Source organism: Lithobates pipiens, unplaced genomic scaffold (genome assembly GCF_037356315.1).
Source record: "Lithobates pipiens isolate NorthernLeopardFrog02 unplaced genomic scaffold, aLitPip1_a1.2 Scaffold_28, whole genome shotgun sequence".
NCBI classification, from domain to species: Eukaryota; Metazoa; Chordata; class Amphibia; order Anura; family Ranidae; genus Lithobates; species Lithobates pipiens.
In genome coordinates this window covers 214,096,618-214,115,932 of record NW_027507789.1, presented here as the reverse complement: position 1 = coordinate 214,115,932, position 19,315 = coordinate 214,096,618, and the positions used below count along the sequence as shown (strand labels likewise).

Genomic DNA, 19,315 nt, shown 5'->3' with positions numbered 1-19,315 from the left:
AATTGCCGAAAAGGGCATTTTCGGCCGATATGTTTCGGCGGCCGAAAATTTCGGTGCATCACTACTGGTAGCCATGCGTCACCTCAGTTATCTTTGGTGCACCCTTCCGCGACTTGGGATCGGACTTGTGAGACCTCAAGTCGTGCGACGTGTGAAATCCCATGTTAGTCAATGAGAGCTGTCTTAATTAGCAATACTGAAATCGCTCTGACTTCAGAAAAGGGTTTCTGTGCTACTTCAAGGCGACTTCTACCCGACTGCTATTTTATACGTCTATCAAAGTCTCAAGTCGCCAGGAAGTTGCCTGGCAAAATTGCACCGCAAGTCGCGTGACTTTCAGGTTGCAGCAATGTGAACTGAGCCTTAAAGTGGTTGTAAACCCTTACAACCAACTTTGACCTACAGGCAAGCCTAGATTAAGGCTTACCTGTAGGTCCAAAAAATATCTCCTAAACCTATACGGTTTAGGAGATATTTGCCCGAAAGACAGCCACCTCTGTCTACGGCGCATGCGGCGTAGACAGTGGCGCGCAGGCGCACTGGGGCAGGCCGCAGATCACGGCGATATGCCGCGAGCGTCGGCTCCCATGCGCATGCGCGGGAGTGACGTTATCACGGAGCCGAGAGACCCGGAAGTCACTCCGGGGATCCATGGCAGCGGCGAAGAGGAAGACGGAGGACCGCTTCGGGGGCTTCGTTCTCAGGTAAGTTATTCATAATGAGCTAGTATCCTATACATACTAGCTCATTATGTCTTTGTCTTGCAGGATTTTATTTTTTTTCCGGATTTTTTAAAAAGGGTTTACAACCACTTTAATGACACATGACTACAGAACTGCACCAATTATATGAATGTGTGCACAGGGCATAACTCCTGTTAGGGGTAGGTTAGACTTCTGCTATCCATTAGCTTGAGAACACCCATACATAATGCAGAACAAATACATTTGAAAATTGGGATGGGGGAGGGAAGATCCACATTCCACTGTTGGAATACAGAATTGTATTTTGTGCCACAACTACTGTACATCAGAATTTAATAGAGATATATTCTTCAACCAGTAGATGGCAGTGTTTATAAGTTTGAAGCTGCATCTATGGTATGCTCTATGTCTTTTCTCTGAAATAAAAAGTTTCCTGTTTCCTGTCTGCAAATAGGCAGCAAAGCCCATGTGGACTGTGCACCGTTTGTTCTGTGGGGCAATATTCAGAATTTTTAACACATACCAATACAAAAAAACTTGGGTTGTTGAGGCCATTTCTGATATATATGTTTTTTTTTTTCCTTCTCTAGGACATGTGTACAATCGAAGGAGCACTGGAAATGCATCTGGGGGAATTTCTAATTAAGATGAAAGGTGATTTTGTACCCTGAGTGAAATCTTATAAATACATAGTCCCTTAGATAATCCTTGTATGAAATAGCTCTATATTCATAGTCCGCAGTCTACTGTTATCGTTTTTAGAGTTTGACGGCGCTGCCCAGTGCTCGCCATAATCGGCCAAACCTGGTCAGATGTGCCCCCCAATCTCTTCCTTCGCACTGTGTGAGGAAACTTGTGACAAGGGATGTGGATTGTGATCATCTAGACCAGCATGAATCTTCAACCCAATCACTCCTGATCCCCTGGATTTTAGACCACTTTTTGCTTTGCCCAACCTCGTCTAAAGGTTAACTTTAAGGGGGAGTGGATGGTGGCTGGTGGAATTAGAAAATACCATAGGCTTGGTGGTCAGTGGGAGGAATAGTGCCCCATCACTTGTGTCAGTGGGATGAATAGTGCCCCATAATTGGTGTCAGTGGGATGAATAGTGCCCCATAATTGGTGTCAGCTGGAGGAATAGTGCCCCAGCACTGGTGTCAGTGGGATGAATAGTGCCCCAGCACTGGTGTCAGTGGGATGAATAGTGCCCCATAATTGGTGTCAGCGGGAGGAATAGTGCCCCAGCACTGGTGTCAGTGGTATGAATAGTGCCCCATAATTGGTGTCAGCGGGAGGAATAGTGCCCCAGCACTGGTGTCAGTGGTATGAATAGTGCCCCATAATTGGTGTCAGTGGGAGGAATAGTGCCCCAGCACTGGTGTCAGTGGGATGAATAGTGCCCCATAATTGGTGTCAGTGGGAGAATTAGTTCCCCATCTTTGGTGTCAGTGGGATGAATAGTGCCCCATAATTGGTGTCAGTGGGAGAATTAGTTCCCCATCTTTGGTGTCAGTGTGAGGAATAGTGTCCAAAAGGACTAGGTAAAGGCAAGCAAAGGGCCACATCCGGCACGTGAGCTGCAGTTTGGAGACCCCTGGGTTAATACAAGAGCCTCTACAGGCCACTACATTTTTGTCATTAGCCTGTTTAACCACTTGCTTGCTGGGCACCTAAACCCCCCTCCAGCCCAGACCAATTTTCAGCTTTTAGCACTGTCACTCTTTGAATGACAATTGCGCGGTCATACAACACTGTCCCCAAATAGAGCTTTCTTTTGGTGGTATTTGATCACCTCTGGGTTTTTTATTTTTTGTTTAAAAAAATTCAGTCTTTTTACATTAAAAAAACAAAAAAAATACAAAACTGTTTTATATTTTGTTAATAAATTTTACAAACAGGTAATTTTTCTCCTTCATTGATGTATGCTGATGAGGCTACACTGATGGCCACTGATAGGCGGCACTGATAAGGCAACACTGATGGCCACTGATAAGGCAACGCTGATGGGCACTGATAAGGCAGCACTGGTGGGCACTATTAGGTGGCACTGGTGAGCACTGATGAGCAGCACTGAAGGGCATTGATAGGTGGCACTGAAGGGCACTAATAGGTGGCGCTGATGGGTGGCAGTGATGGGCACTGATCAGCACTGGTAGGCGACACTGATAGGCAGCACTGCTAGGTGGCACTGATGAGGAACTGATTGGCATCACTGGTGGGCATTGATAGGTGGCACTCGTGGGCATTGATAGGTGGCATTGATGTACTGGTGGGCACTGATTGGTGGGCACTGTGGACACATATGAGATGACTTTGCCTCTCCCTGCTCGGGACCGATGTCCCTTCAACAGAAGCCGGTGATCGACTTTCTTTTCTCTTCACACTGCCAGCGTGAGAGGAAAAAAAAAAAAGATTACAGATCCTCTGTTTACATCACGTGATCAGCTGTCATTGGCTGACAGCTGATCACGTGGTAAGGGGTTGGGATCGACCCCTTACTCCTATCTGTGATCACCCGAGTCTCATTGACTCGGGTGATCACAGCATGCGCCCTGCAGGGGGGCCTGGCCAGCTTGCAAAGGGGAGGACATCTATTGACGCCCTCCCGGCAAAGAAGATCCGCACTGTAGCCGTCATTCGGCTATAGCACGGATTTGAAGTAGTTAAAGGTGGAGAGGTGTTTTATGTGTCTTTTTCAAGTTACTTTATGGTAAAACAAGGAAGCCGAATTCCCTGTAGTATAATAATTTTCTTTTACTAAGCAAGAATGCAGCATATACAAACTACTTACAATTGTAGGAGAACAATACAAGCCATACACAGTATAATAAATATACTTACAACACACATGCACAAGCTACCTAACCTTTCCAGCAAATGAGCATTGACAGTGGTCTGTATACGGTGAGGATACACTAAAATGTTACTTAGCTTGGGATATAGTGCAGCTTTATGGTCATCCCCAGGTGAAGACCCTTCTTTGGTCTTGTGAAGTCCCCTCTGCCACACACCTCCTTTTGGTGTTACGGAGCATCTTTCCTTCTTAGTTCTTCTTGTTGTTATGGAATCCTCCTTCCTTCTACGCTGAGCTTCTTTACAAACTCTCTGCCCTGCATTCACCACATGGCTAGGTTATCTTCTTTTATGTCTTCCCCTGTTTCTGGCCAACATCACTTACTGTTTTACTAGCCTTTACAAACCAGGTACACAAGTTAATTAGCATTTCAATAGAGGAAGCACTGCTTCTGAATTCTAGTTGGTAGCCAAAATATATTCCATATATTTTTGAAAGAAAAATCTAAAATAACCATGGAAACACAGGAGGTGGAACTAGAAAGAGTCCTGCAGTGTATCACAGATTCATACACAAGGTGGCTGCACGTCAGCAGTGTTGTACAGATGCATCTCAAAAAATTTGAATATCATCAAATATATTTCAAGCATTTCTTTTGGGTTTTCACTAGCGATAAGCCATAATCATCAAAATTAAAAGAAAGAAATGCTTGAAATTAATCGCTCTGTGTGTAATGGATCCTTATAATATATGAGTTTCACTTTTTGAATTGAATTACTAAATTAACTTTTTAATGATATTCAATTTTTTTTAGATGCACCTGTATTTTAGCTAGCTTTTAGGACATTACAGGTTCTTCATCTAAGGTAAAGTATAGCTAAAGCTTTTTATTTTATTTCGGATACAGTTGGAAATGGTTAAAACACCCATCCCTTCCACATTTTAGAACAGGAGTCTCCAAACTTTCTAAACAAAGGGCCAGTTTATTGTTTTTCAGACTTTAGGGGGGCCGGACTGTGGCCAGTGGGAGGAGTAGCGCCCTCGTCACTGGTGCCAGCGGGAGGAGTAGCACCTCATTACTGGTGTCAGTGGGCCTCATTGTTGGTGTCATTGGGAGGAAATGGCACCCCAAGAGCTGGATAAAAGCAAACAAAGGGCCGCAGTTTGGACACTAAAAAAGTGGATTTAGATACATGTAGCAAGGGCCCGACCCCTAGAGACCTAATGGTGACCTCCAGAGTCAGGGAGACCTGACATCATTATTAGTAGAGTAGGTTACCAAGCATGGTGAGTGAAGTGCATGAAGAAATGTTGGGCGCCAGTTACTTTTTGATTTATTTCTATTAGCAGAACTATGGGAGAGTGGATAAGGGCCAGGACACCCTTGAGTAGATGCAATGCTAATTGGCAGACTCAGAGACTTCTATAGGTAGACAGCTATACAGTGGAAGGCCTCCGGCCGGATAACACTTCTTTATAGGTAGGACCGCTGTCTCCTATGGCAACTAATCTTGTAACAGTCAATGAAAGGTAGTTGTACATACACTTGGTAACACAGAACATTCCAGATCCCAATCGTCACTGGATCCGACTGAGCTCTTCCACAGCTATCCCGCTTGTATACTCCTTAAGCGTCACCCTGGTTATCCTGCCTGGTCCCTGGCTTGGCACTTGCTGAAGCTTTCCCACTTCTTCATCATCCTCAGTTGGTTGCTCTGGTACTTGCTCAAGCTTACTCACGGTAGTCTCCGGTAGTAAGATAAATAGTCCCTTAGTGCCGCCACTAAGGGACTATTTATCTTACTAGGCCTCAGGCTTCCGTCCTAGCAGCCCAGGGGGACATAACACAGGTCCACCTAGACAGCCGTCCAGCTGGCACAGAACCCCAATCACCTGACTACACCCAAATAAATAGGCTCTCCCAGCAGGCCAAGGGACTAAAGAAACCCCATTCCAATTGGCTGGGACACCCCATCCATTCATACCCTGACCTTGCGAAGCACCTGTCATTCTAATGTCACCAGCCACATTGCCACCTAGTGACAGAAGAGAAAAAGCGCAGCAATTCCAGAATTAGAGGTGAATCAATTGATCTGACAATTAGCCAAGAAAATTACCACCTGGCAAACTAAATTTATTAGCAACTCTGCCTACACACCAGGGTGCTACATCCATTTTAGTACATTTTAATTAATTATACTTACATGGTTTATCTTTTAAGATTGACCCCCCCTCTCCTGGCCTTGCGGGCAAGTTTTGCACTTTATAATTATCCAATGTTGTATTTCAAATGGGCAGACACAGTGTTTTACATGTGACTAATTATTGCTTGAAAATGATCGTTTCCCTATATCAAAATAGAAAGGCTCAGTGGAGATAAAAATACAAACCTATTTTCGCATCCTGATTTACTACCAGTATTAAATAACTGACACTCTTCCAGTAGTTTTGCAAATGATTAATGACCTTTCAAATGATTTAAGCTGTAAAAAAAAAAGAAAGGGAGTTGTGTATTTAGAAATGTGTTGAAATGAACCAGAGACTGATCATAAAAATCTTCAGAGTGTTTAACTGTGTTTCTCTTGTCTAGGTCTGGTGGGTTACGCCCGGCTTTGCCCCGGAGATCACTACGAGGTACAGTAACCATATTTCTTTCTCATCCAGGGACCATACACCATGCCCTGGTTCATAAACCATGGAATACTGACATCATTTTCCCAGAATCCTCTGCAGTGTTTACTGTAATCCACGAACCGGGCAAGCGGTCTGCCAAGCCCAAGAGATCGTGGACAATCCTGGCTGCAGATGAATAGTCATATATTCAGAGAGAGGATTTACTGTATGTCCTGACTTGATAAATGGTATTATGGAGTGACATGTGGCTCAGGGAGTATGAACGCTGTCGGGCAATTCCCTGATCTACTAAAAGAGGGTTTTACTACCAGCTCCGGCGGACATGAAGCTCGCCAAGTCTGACACGCGGCTCCGGTAAACTTTGAGATTCTGGAACTGTGAAGTGGTGAAGGATTCAAATGAAAGACAGGCTGAGCTCGACTTCTCGGGATAAGTTAGTTTAGATGTCTGTTGCCTTAAATTGTATAACACAGCCATCCTATTGCTGTAGATAAGACTGACTGTCGTAGAGAGCTTTGCCCTTGTCATGATTTCAGACTGTAGGACCTCTATGGCTTCTCTTCATACCGGATGTCTTAAAATGTGTGTTCTTGCTCAGGACACAGCCATTTGCATACCAGATAATATCAGGTTATACCAAAATAAATTTTATTATTTTTTGGTATTTTCTATTTTTGCAGCTTGCATGTAATTCTTTACAGCAGTCAAGCTGATGCCCAGTAAACCTCGAAATGACTCTTCCGGAGTAAATATATTGCTTTTTTACCTAATAAATAATTCAGTCCTGACATTGACACAACCAGTGTAGTCACCTGACTATACTGTACTATAGTTAAAGTGATTGTAAACTTTAAATTTTTTTTTCAAATAAGCATATTACCCTTACCTGCTCTATGGTGTAATGGTTTTGCACAGCACAGACCCAATCCTCCCCTTCTGGGGTCCCCTGCTGGGGCTTCTTGCTCCTCCTGCCTTCCAAGTATCCTCTCCCAGCAAGCTGATTGCTAGGCGGGTACTCATAGGGGCTCGCTTCTGAGCCTTGCTGTCTAAATCCAAAACACATCAACTCATCATAGGATTTGATTGACAGCTGCAGGATCCAATGGTTCCAGCTGCTATCAATCTGCTCTGTGAGAAGAGAGAAAGAGGAGAGAGCTCTCCAGCACATAGCTGGATTGAGATTGGGCTCATGTAAAAATAACAGGAAGCTGGGGCGGGGTCCTGGAAACAGAAGGTTTTTTTCTTTTCACCTTAATGCAGGGAATCCATTAGTGGTTGTAACCCTAAAAAAAAAAAGAAAGATCTTGTTCCCTTATAGCAGGTTAAACAGCACAGTGCATGTGCTGTCTAACTTGCCCCTCTCTATGTTGTACAAAAACCTGGTTGATCCTGCCACTTCCTGTGTCCCCACTCTGTTTGCTGACCACGGTAATCATTGCTGCTGAGCCCTGAATACCATGGTCAGTTTACATGCCTCCCTCATCCACTAATCTCCTCCCTCCCTCCCTCCCTCCCTGCCTGTCGGCTCCTGGGTCTGTGTGAGCCGTCTCTGCCCCGCTCCTGTCACTTTTAGTAGTAAAGAAAACTTTAAAAAATGTCATTGCCAGTCCCTATTTTTTATCCAGCCACAACACACAGTGTAAGGTTTTTTTTTTTAAATGATACCTCTAAATACCTCTTTTCAGAAATCTTCAGGCCAGTCACATGACTCGTGGCCGCTCTCCTCCTCTGATCCAGGGCTACGGTGAAAGGGGCTGAACGGCCAACACGGCGGTCACGTGACCTCCCCAAATGACGTCGGAGGGAGATCTTGACCTCTCTCGCTGTAGCCTTGGGTCGGAGGAGGAGAGCAGTCGGGAGTCATGTGACCAGCCTGAAGTTATCTAAAATAAAGGTATTCTGTGGTATTGTTTTAAAAAAAGACTTACACTGTGTCTTATGGCTGGATAAAATATGGGGGCTGGCAGTGATTTACTTTTTAAACGTAGCAACCACTTTAAGGCAAAAACATTGAAGGGGTTGTAAACCCTCATGGTTTTTCACCTTAATGCATTCTATGCATTAAAGCGGAGTTCCACTGGTTTATGTGTTTATTACAAGTCAGCAGCTATAAAAAGTATAGCTGCTGACTTTTAATAAACAGCCACTCACCTGTCCCACGGTCCAGTGATGCGGCCGCCCGAAGCCTTGGTTCTCAACCCTTTTCTCTTCGCAGCGCCGACATTGTGAGTGTGGGCGCCCGGATGTGACAGTTAATGGCTTCACAGCCGGGTGCGCATGCGAGAGCCGAACTGCGCACCGTCAGTGGCCAGGCAATGTTCTGGGACCTGTCACGTGTCCCAGAACATTGCCGGGAAGGAGGGTCCGCCTAGGAATCTCCTAGGCGGTCGGAAGGAGGAAGTGGGACAGGAAGTCCCCCTCCAAACCAGGTACCCAGACCCCCCCAAAAAAATGACATGCCAATTGTGACATGCCAAATGCCAACCCCCATACCAGTGCCAGATGACCCCCATACCAGTGCCAGATGACCCCCATACCAGTGCCAGATAACCCCCATACCAGTGCCAGCTGACCCCCATACCAGTGACAGCTGACCCCCCCATACCAGTGACAGCTGACCCCATAAGATTGTGGACTCTAGATTCACTCACATTACATTACTGCTATCTCGCTGTTTGAATCAGGCTTCCATGTGTAGTATCTCTTCCGCTTCCCTCGTATAACTCCGCTATCATTGTCTCGTAGGTGTTAATACGACTCGGCCGCCAGAGGTGGAGGTTAAAAGGCAAAATCGAAACAGATGACAGCCAGATGTGGGATGAAGAGGAGAGGATATTTATACCCAATCTCTGTGAGAACTTTGAAATCAAGGTATGATGTGCTTGCTGCACTACAAAGCTCAGCGTGTCTCTTCCCGTTAAACCTGACTGTGCAGTCATGTTGGCTCGGATTCATTAGTACACTGACAATTTATCACGGTGCTGTACAAATCATATGTCCTTCTCTCCTTAATCTCTCCCTATGACCATTTTCCAATCACTCAACCAAGAAGCAGGATGGACTTCTATTTGTGCTTTAAAAGTTCTAATAATATAATTTGTATATTGTTTTTGATATTTTTAGAGTGTTAAATCATCTCTCATAATTCTGATTGCAGTTTGAATCAAAACAAAACAAATCAAGTGGTGTTTGGCACTAAAAACCAAAAAAATTTGCCAGATAAGGTACATTCTGAGCACGTCTCAGATGATCAATGCAAAGTTGATAAGTGGTAAATAATGGACAGTAGGAAGTGCTGGAGACATCAAGTATTTATTTTAATTGGCAGGAATCAAACCTTCTGTTATATGTCCAAGTCTGTTGGGCTCTGCTGTAAAATAAATGTTATGAAGTAAGGCGAAGGAGGTGAGATTTCAGGATTGCTGATTCGCTAGATGTGACCTGTTTTCTTTGGGTTATTACAAGAAATTCTGAATGGCACCCCTTTGGCATCTGATAGATTATATACATGTACATGCTATTGGGGTTTGAGCATAGGTATATCTTGTTTCTTTGGGTTATTATCTTGAGCTTCCTGCTGATTTGGAGAGCTCTGGCTCAGCAGGAGCATATCAGACTTCTGCAGAGAGACCACTGCTTCCACCTAAAGGGCAGGTGGTCCTTCTTTACAGCATGGTGCCAGGGGACAGGCTTTTCTACCTAGGTTGAAGCTGCATGTTACTTTGAACTTTTGTTTTGAAGAACTTGGAATGCACTTAGTTTATATAATTATATAAACAATATAGGTGCATCAAAATTTGTTTCTTATCATGAACAAATAAATAATGTCACGTAGCGCTATTCTTGTGTGAATAATGATGCACACAATCTACCTCCAATAATTTCATACGTGAAAATAAGCTATAAACTCACATATACATATATAAGAAATAATAAGAAAACTCAAAGTGCATAACTCTACATATCACCCACTTTAAGTGAATGTGGATATACAGATCTACATATATCTATAATGCAAAACGTCAATGCTGCAGTATAAATAAATCACCCCCCAAAAAAACCTATTCCATCACCCAAAAGTGGTTATGATTTAAAGATTTTAGAGCAGTCCATCTGTGAGTGAAACTAGTGTTTAGTGTCCAAAACAGTTGTTTGCCCCTTCACCACACCATCTGTGATTGTGAATCCCCCGTCGTGAGTACACTCACCAGTTGTTAAGCCTTAGCCCTTGTACACATGGTCGGAGATTCCATCGGAATGTGTCCTATCGGACCGTTTTGTCGGATATTCCGACTGTGTGTGGTATGCATCGGACTGTTTCCGTCGCAATATCCGTCGGACCAAATTTTCCAACTTGCTGGAAATATTTTCTGACAAACTGCTCCGATCGGACATACTCCGATCATGTGTAGCCTACTCTGACGGACAAAGTACCCCGCATGCTCAGATCAAATTCCTAGACCAAGGCTATTGGCTACTAGCCTGAACGTAGTCCCGTCGTAACGAAATAACGTCATCACGTTATGTACAATCGGATTTTCCGACAACTTGGTCCGACCGTGTGTATGCAACAGTTTCGGGCAAAATGCGTTGGACAAAATCCAATGGATTTGGTTGTCAGAATGTCCGACCGTGTGTACAAGGGCTAACACTCGCGTGTTTTGCTAAAAAAGCTTTAAATCCTCTTAGAAGATGATCATTCCAATATCATATCCTGTACCCCTGGATCTCCTCTGTTAAGAAGTATATATGTACCTCGTTAGCCGGTCACTGGCGGACGCACGGTAATCCTTAGGGTGTTAGTAATTGGAGCGCTGTGGCGATACACTGTTTGGAGGAATCGAGATTTGTGCATCCATTTAATTATATATAATTATATAAACTGAATGATCAGTTGGACTTTAAAGTGGAACTCCACCAAAAAGGGCAAGCTCAATTTGCCTATGCAGTGTCCCTTCCACACACCCACTGCCGCACTGCACTGATTATTTTCTTGTTTGGCTGGGGGTGGGGTGGAAGAGGTACAAATACTAACCTCCCTCCTGCAGGCCTTCTACTCTCAGCGTGACCTTTATCCTAAAGCTGTTCACTGCACTGCACTGCCCAGTTGCAGCTCTCTGACCTCACCACCTACAGCACAGGACCAGCAGTCCTGTATTGTACGGGAGGATGGAAAGGACCCTTCAAATTCCAGAGCTTCAGGTGCCAGCGGAGTGCTAGCTGAAAGGGGGGAGGGGCAAAGAATAAGGTAAGTAGTTATACATTTTCCCCCTAGCCAAACGAACATGTAACCCATGCAGCACAGGAAGGAGGAGGGTGGTGGCCAACTGCATGGGTAGATTTAACGACAGGCCAGAGATGGACTTTAATACCCCATTACAACTGTTTTGCTTGAGGTTGTGATACAGGGCCAAATCTAGGGTGGTGTTGTGGGCAGGGCTGTCTTTAAGGCAGGGCAAAAGGGGCAGCTGCCTTGGGCCCTGTCATTGTTGTGGGGCCCAAATCAGCTGCCTCATACTTGCCAACTATCCCAGTTTAAATTCCCTTGTCCTTTGAAGTTTTAGTCCTGTGCTGTGTCCTGATATCTCAGTGTGAAATGCTGGTACTAATGCTGCCCCGCTCTGCCCTATTGTTGTGTACAGATGGCTCACCTGCAGACCCAGTGTTTACATGTAAATACCGGCATTCATATGTAAATAGCGGCGGTATCATAAGTAAATGCTGCGGCTGGCAGTATTGATATGTAAATAAAGGCAGCATTCATATGTAGCTCATGCCCCCCTGCAGTGAGGAGATAATGTGCTGTAACCCCTAGCAACCAATCAGTGAGCAGTAATACTGTACAGTATTCTCTAGCAACCAATTAAGCAGAAATCATTTGCTGTAACCTCTAGCAACTAATCAGTGAGCCGTAATGTGTGCTGTAACCTCTAGCAACCAGTCAGTAAACAGTAATGTTATTCTGTAACCGCTGGCAACCAATCGCAATTGCTGCCTGATCTGATACAGTAAACTGATTTTAAGTCTAGCTGCTATTTATTGCATGTATCAGAGCAGGTGGAGAGTGAAATTACATTGGGGGGCCCCAAGAAAATTTTTGCCCAGGGTCCAATCAATATTAAAGACTGCCCTGGTTGTGGGTGGGCTGGGCCCCCCCAGATTTCATTCATGTCCTTCCAGGACCAGTGACATTGGTGAGCGGCTGGGGAGCACTGCTCAGTCTCTGTATTGAAGAGTCGGCATGGCGGCACAGTGCCTGGCCCCCATCTGCCACACCACATCATTTCTTTTCATTTGATGAGGGAGACTGAGGTGAAGGGGTGCTCTTATATGAAGTGTAACCATGATGCGATGAGGGGGAGATTGAAGCTTATCACTTTGATATGCAGATGACTGGAACAGAGTAGATACAAAAGTAACAAGGTTACTTTGTATCTCACTTATGCACAATGTTTGTAAAAAATGTTACACTGTAGGTCTTCATTTCCCATCTGAACAATGTTTATACAGTGCCTTGAAAAAGTATTGATACCCCACTAAATTTTCCACATTTTGTCATGTTACAACCAAAAATGTAAATGTATTTTATTGGGATTTTATGTGACAGACCAACACAAAGTGGCACAAAAGTGGAAGTAAAAAGATAACTGGTTTTCAATTTTTTTACAAATAAATATGTGAAAAGTGTGGGGTGCATTTGTATTCAGCCCCCTTTTACTCTGATACTCCTAACTAAAATCTAGTGGAACCAATTGCCTTCAGAAGGCCCCTAATTAGTAAATAGAGTCCACCTGTGTGTAATTTAATCTCTCTCTCTCTCTCTCTCTCTCTCTATATATATATATATATATATATATATATATATATATATATATATATATATACACAGCTGTTCTGTGACACCCTCAGAGGTTTGTTAGAGAACCTTAGTGAACAAACCATGTCATGAAGGCCAAGGAACACCCCAGACAGGTCAGAGATAAAGTTGTGTAGAAGTTTAAATCAGGGTTAGTTTATATAATAATCTCCCAAACTTTGAGCTCCTACTGAGCACTGTTCAATCCATCATCCAAAAATGGAAAGAGTATGGCACAACTGCAAACCCACCAAGACATGTTCATCCACCTAAACTGACCGGCCGGGCAAGGAGAGCATTCATCAGAGAAGCAGCCAAGAGGTCCATGGTAACTCTGGAGGAGCTGCAGAGATCCACAGCTCAGGTGGGAGAATCTGTCCACAGGACAACTATTAGTGATGCTCTACACAAATCTGCCCTTTATGGAAGAGTGACAAGAAGAAAGCCATTGCTGAAAGAAAGCTATAAGAAGTAAGAAGTCCTGTTTGCAGTTTGCGAGAAGCCATGTGGGGGACACAGCAAACATGTGGAAGAAGGTAGTCGAATCAGATGAGACCAAAATTGCACTTTTTGGCCTAAAAGGAAAATGCTATGTGTGGTGGGAAACTAACACTGCACATCACCCTGAACACACCATCCCCACCATGAAACATGGTGGTGGCAGCCTCATGTGGTGGGGATGCTTTTCTTTAGCAGGGACAGGGAAGCTGGTCAGAGTTGATGGGAAGATGGATGGAGCCAAATACAGGGCAATTTTAGAAGAAAACCCTAGACTTGAGACTGGGGCGAAGGTTTACCTTCCAGCAGGACAACAACCCTAAACATACAGCCAGAGCTACAATGAAATGGTTTAGATCAAAGCATATTCATGTGTTAGACTGGCCCAGTCAAAGGCCAGACCTATATCTAATTGAGAATCTGTGGCAAGACTTGAAAATTGCTGATCACAGACGCTCTCCATCCAATCTGACAGAGCTTGAGATATTTTGAAAATAAGAATTGACAAAAATGTCCATCTCTAGATGTGCAAAGCTGGTAGAGACATCCCCAAAAAGACTTGCCGCTGTAATTGCAGTGAAAGGCAGTTCTACAAAGTATTGAGGGCGCCTGAATACAAATGTACCCCACGCTTTTCAAATATTTATTTGTAAAAAAATTTGAAACCCATTTATCATTTTCCTTCCACTTCACAATTATGTGCCACTTTGTGTTGGTCTATTTACATAAAATCCCAATAAAATACATTTACGTTTTTGGTTGTAACATGGTAAATGTGACAAATTTCAAGGCACTCTATCTCTCTATCTCACATATGTACAATGTTAATTTGTATCTCTCTATCTCCCGTTTGAGAAATCTTTATTTAAGCATCCACTGTGAAGATTTGAAGGGGAACAGATTGCTCTGTTGTGGTGATGAAGGATTCAGATGTGAAGGGGTGGACTCTAATGTGTGTTGACAGTATGCCCCCTGACTTTTTTTACTGCACCCCCAGATCAGACAGTATAGATCCAGCCCTCTTGTGACAGCAGAGCCTTAGTCCAAGTAGTACAGAAATTATTTTTGGATATTGCACCACTCAACTTATAATTTACCTCTAATAATAAAAAAAAGGACTATTTATGGCCACAGCAACAGTTAGACCCCTTTCACACCAGGGCGTTTTGCAGGCGCTATAGCGTTAGAAAAACGCCCTAAAGAAGCTGCACCATTGTGTGTAGTGTGAAAGCCCTGAGGGCTTTCATACTACAGCGGTGCGCTGGCAGGACGTCAGAAAAAAGTCCTGCCAGCAGCTTCTTTGGAGCGGTGAAGGAGCGGTGTGTTTACCGCTCCTGCCCATTGAAATCAATGGGGCAGCGCTGTAATGCCGCCGGCAAAACGCCGCTATTGCGGCGTATTGCCAGCGCATTTAACCCTTTCGCGGCCGCTAGCGGGGGGTAAAAGCACCCCGCTAGCGGCCGAAGTGCGCCGCAAATCCGGCGGTAAAACGCCGCTAAAAATAGCGGCGTTTTACCGCCGACGCAAGGTGCAGTGTGGTGTGAAAGGGGTCTCAACATTTTGTTTTTGAGGGAGGGAAATGTGAGTTGTTTATCTTTTAGAAAGCTGGTCTGTACATTAATTCTTCAAAAAAAGATGATAAAACTTCCTTCTATATTTATGTCTTTTTGCTGTCACATTAAAGCGCTGGCTCCAGGTTTATAGGGCAGAGTTACATTCCAGCAGTGTAAGAGTTAATCAAACCCTTCCAGATGTAAAGGAACATATGGAACTCCAGAAGGGGTCTTGTTATGGGATTTGGCTGCCCTCCAAGACATCTCTCAGTGTAAGGTCTTTAGGGTAAAAAGGTATGCATACCTTGCATTAAATCTCTGCATCCAGCCATAGACATAGTGTTGTGCACAGTGGCATGCGGCGTATAAATAGCAGCGTCCCCCCCCCACTACACCTATAAATCTGCGGGGGAACCTCTGACAATACGAGTGATGTTTTACTGACAATGCCTGGAATTTACAAGAGAGATTTTATAGATGATGCTACACACTCTACAGATTTTCCCAAATAAGTGTCCATTAAACGCATCATCACAATATCTTATTCTGTTCTGCTGATGATTTCACGGCAGGCCAGCCACTTTCATAGGGAGCATCTGTCCTTGTTTTTGTAGCACCCTGGTGTTAGAGAGTTACTAACAAATTTAGTTTGCTAGGTGGTAACCAGCTTGGCTGATTATTAGGGAGATCCACTAACCTTTTCCTAAATCTGGGTTTGATGCACCTCTCTCTTCTGTCACTAGGTGGCATTGTTACCTGTGGCATTAGATTGACAGAGCTTAGTAAATCTGGACTAGGTGTGGATAGGTTGTCTCAGCCAATTGGCAGGGTTTTTTTTTTGCCCTTGGCCTGCTGGGAGAGTCTATTTATTCAGGAGAAATCACGTGATCGGGGCTGTGTGCCTCCTGGACGGCTGTCTGGGTGGACGTGTGTTGAAAAGCTCCCGGCTGCTAAGACTGAGGCCTATCCGGGAGTACCTGGCTGCTAGGCGGTCTGAGGCCTATCCAGGTTGAAAGCAAGCAGCTTCAGGCTTGGAGCCCAACCACGTTGCTGGAGGTTCTGCCGGCTGGAGAACCAAGTAGTTGCCACAGGTGAAGGAGAGCAGTTGCCGTCAACTTCTGTCACCAGAGGCAAGCGAGAACCAGAGTCAGAGTTAAAGTGGAGACAGTCGCCAGCAAGGGACCATCTCAACTGTTATCAGTGGCCAGGTATTGTGGGGACTGAAGAAGTACCAGACCAGCCTTTTTCACTAGCCACGGATGGGGGAAGAAGTTGGGAAAGCTTCAGCAGAGTCAAGCTAGGGACCCAGTGGAACAGTGTGGGTGAGGCTTGCAGAGGATTCAGCAGGTTAGCTGAAGAGCCAAGTCAGGGACCCAGCGGGACACTGTGGGTGACACTTGGAAGCCACAAGCATGATAGTTGTGAAGGAGCTCAAGGAATCCAGTGACGGCTGGGATCTGATGAGTCTAGTGAGAGACTGGGAGCTCAGTGAGAGGATTTACAATGTGATATTGTGAGTTCTACAGATACAGTTTGCTGCAATTCAGCTTAAAGCCCCTTGAACTGTATAGCTGTTCTTCTATTTCTATTTTTGTCTCGGAGTCTGACAAGTATTTTGCATCTGCCTAAGGGTGTTCAGGCCCTAACCCTCTCTCCCCAGTTCTTTTAAGAGACAATAAATCTCTTTTGCATCCTCAAAGTGTCTGGCGCCCTACTTACTCTATCTACACCACACCCACTATGCCTAGTAACCTGCACTGTGAAGATGGATGTCAGCTCTCCCTGACTCTGGAGGTCACCATTAGGCCTCTAGGGGTCGAGGCCATGGCTACATTTTTATAAATGCTCATTTTGTAAGTAGTCAGTCAATTATGGGCACTGTTTGTGTACGCATTAAAGACCCATCTTTCCACTGGGTCCAGTGAGGCTTCCCCTCCTGCCCGCCCCTTTTTTAGGCCTTATGGGGAACAAAATAATGCATTATTGTAGTCTAGAAGGAACAATTGTAGTGAGTGTTCTCTGATAGCATTGGTCATTTTGCCCAAGGTGAAACTTACCTCTGCAATTGTTTTTTAATAATAGTTGTCAGTAATAAAAATATTAGAATTTTTATTCAACACAATGAAAAATGCCTTGTCAGGTAAATGGTTCTTGTATACACAGTGCAATAGCAAATTTCAACTGCCTGGCGTGTCCCTTTTAAGTTGTAATTAATATGTTTTCTCTTAATTTGGTAGGTCGTGGAGCTTCGTGGGTTATCCACCATCTCAGTTGGCATTGTGACATGTGACAGTGCGGACTTCTTTACCACTCGGCCCAGAATCATCATAGTAGACATAACAGAACTTGGTACCATCAAACTACAGCTTGAAGTCATCTGGAAGTAAGTAAATCTACCTTATAACAATTCCTCGTCTGCTGAAAGCAGCTCCCACCAGCCAAAAAGGCTAAAGGATCTTTATTGGTGCCCACACTAAGGGGCCCTAGAGGGGACTGGCTCAGTATTCTCTGTACAGCACTGCGGTATATGTCAGAGCTATATACATGTATAATAATAATAGTGTGTGACTGTGGGGGGACATTAGAGTGTACATTTTTTTTATTAAAAAATCATACAAATGTACATCTTATTAGTAAAAACATATTTACACAAAAATAAACAACAACTAAACAAAAACAAGCATGCTTACATCAGCAAGTAAAGAAAACATGTTAAGAAACATATTTTAATGACAACAAAAAAAGACTACAAACCCCGAACCTCCACTTAAACACAATCCAGGCTAAGAAACCTTTTGAGATTTAATCGCCATCAGGATGCGATTTCAAAACCCCCCATTAACCTCTCACATCATTCACCCTTCCCCCCCCACATCATTCACCCCGACTTCCACATCATTCACCTTGCTTTCTGCACCAGCCACTCATTCCCTTCCCCTTCGCACCTCCCCCTCCACCATCATCCAATCCATCCCTCACTCCACCCTTCGGTGTCTGCTGACCCCCAGCCGCACATCGGCCACATCGAGGAGGAGGGTTTGGCACCACCATACACGCTGGTCCAGCACCTTCCACTGCCTATACTACACTAGGAGAAACAATAGGTGCGGACACAGACATCACAACTACACATTCTTACACTTACTGGGAGACCACAGACGGCCTCACAGACACGGATTCTGATGGGACAGAGACACTAGGATTCCCTGGTGCAACCTCTGCCAACCCAGACTTCTCTGTCCAGACAGAATTCCCCCACTAGCTCAGGCTTATTGTGCAAAGCCTCAGGGCACTGGCTATAAGGGTGACCAACCTTATCACATAGGTTACATTTAATGATGTTACAGTCCCTTGCCCGATGCCCCAGTTCCTGGCACAAAGAGCCCTTCTGTTCTGGACATTTAGAGGAGAAATGTCCCTTGACTCCACATTTATGGCACACCTTAGATTGAGCAGGGTACCAATAAAGGCAGAGAAGGGCAAATGCTGGACCACATTCCCACACACACTCAACCTCATTGACACCGACCACCCACCTGTCCAGATTCCTCTATCATCCACAATCTTTTTTAGGGGACACAACATTTCACCAAACCTCCTCAACCATACCCATAAATCCTCATTCCTTGTCAGGATAGTCACATTCCTAATCAAGGGGCTGTCGTGAGACAACTTTGGGAACAAGCCCCTTCCAGTCCGGCTGGCCCCTATATACATGCTCAAACCGCTCCCAAAACAGATCCAGCGATTCTGGACGCACAAATGACAAATCATACTCAAAGGAACCAGCCGGACTGATAAGAGCATAAATATCCTCTGCCTTAAATCCCATGGCTAGGATCTTATCCACAACCTCTCTCCTGATAGGTGGAATATACCCTCCTTCCCACCTGAGCTGTACCACATTCCTGAGTTTAATGGAAGAAGGTGCGTTAGGTGAAAGTCGCACAACTGGCTCCCTTCCACCACCAGCAGCATGACTTTGTCCCAACACAGCCTTAGCATAATTCCTAACTGGGACAGATGACACATTAACTGGCTGCATAGGAACCTCTGAAATCTGGTTTGGTAAATTATCCACCACTTGATCCACCCTCCTTCCTTCCAGAACAACAGTCCTACTCACCATAGTCCCAGAAGTACCACAGATACCAGCAGTCCCGTCACCAAGTAGAGTCTTCTGTTTAGAGAAAACACCAGCTGTTTCAGCGTTCATATGGCCCTCCTGCTCTGCAGTTTCAATGTTCATGCGACCGTGTCCATGTGGGACTCCTCG

General features: G+C 44.6%; 1 protein-coding gene across 1 annotated transcript in view; it reads left to right on the top strand.

Annotated features, from left to right (window-relative positions):
- The window catches only part of RIPOR3 (RIPOR family member 3), a 192,757-nt gene that overhangs the window by 112,469 nt on the left and 60,973 nt on the right, over positions 1-19,315 (top strand). Inside the window, exons 8-11 of the mRNA XM_077460523.1 lie at positions 1,295-1,358; positions 6,089-6,132; positions 8,878-9,003; positions 17,277-17,422. Of these exons, the coding sequence (XP_077316649.1) occupies positions 1,295-1,358; positions 6,089-6,132; positions 8,878-9,003; positions 17,277-17,422 (380 nt within the window). The remainder of the gene's footprint in view (positions 1-1,294; positions 1,359-6,088; positions 6,133-8,877; positions 9,004-17,276; positions 17,423-19,315) is intronic.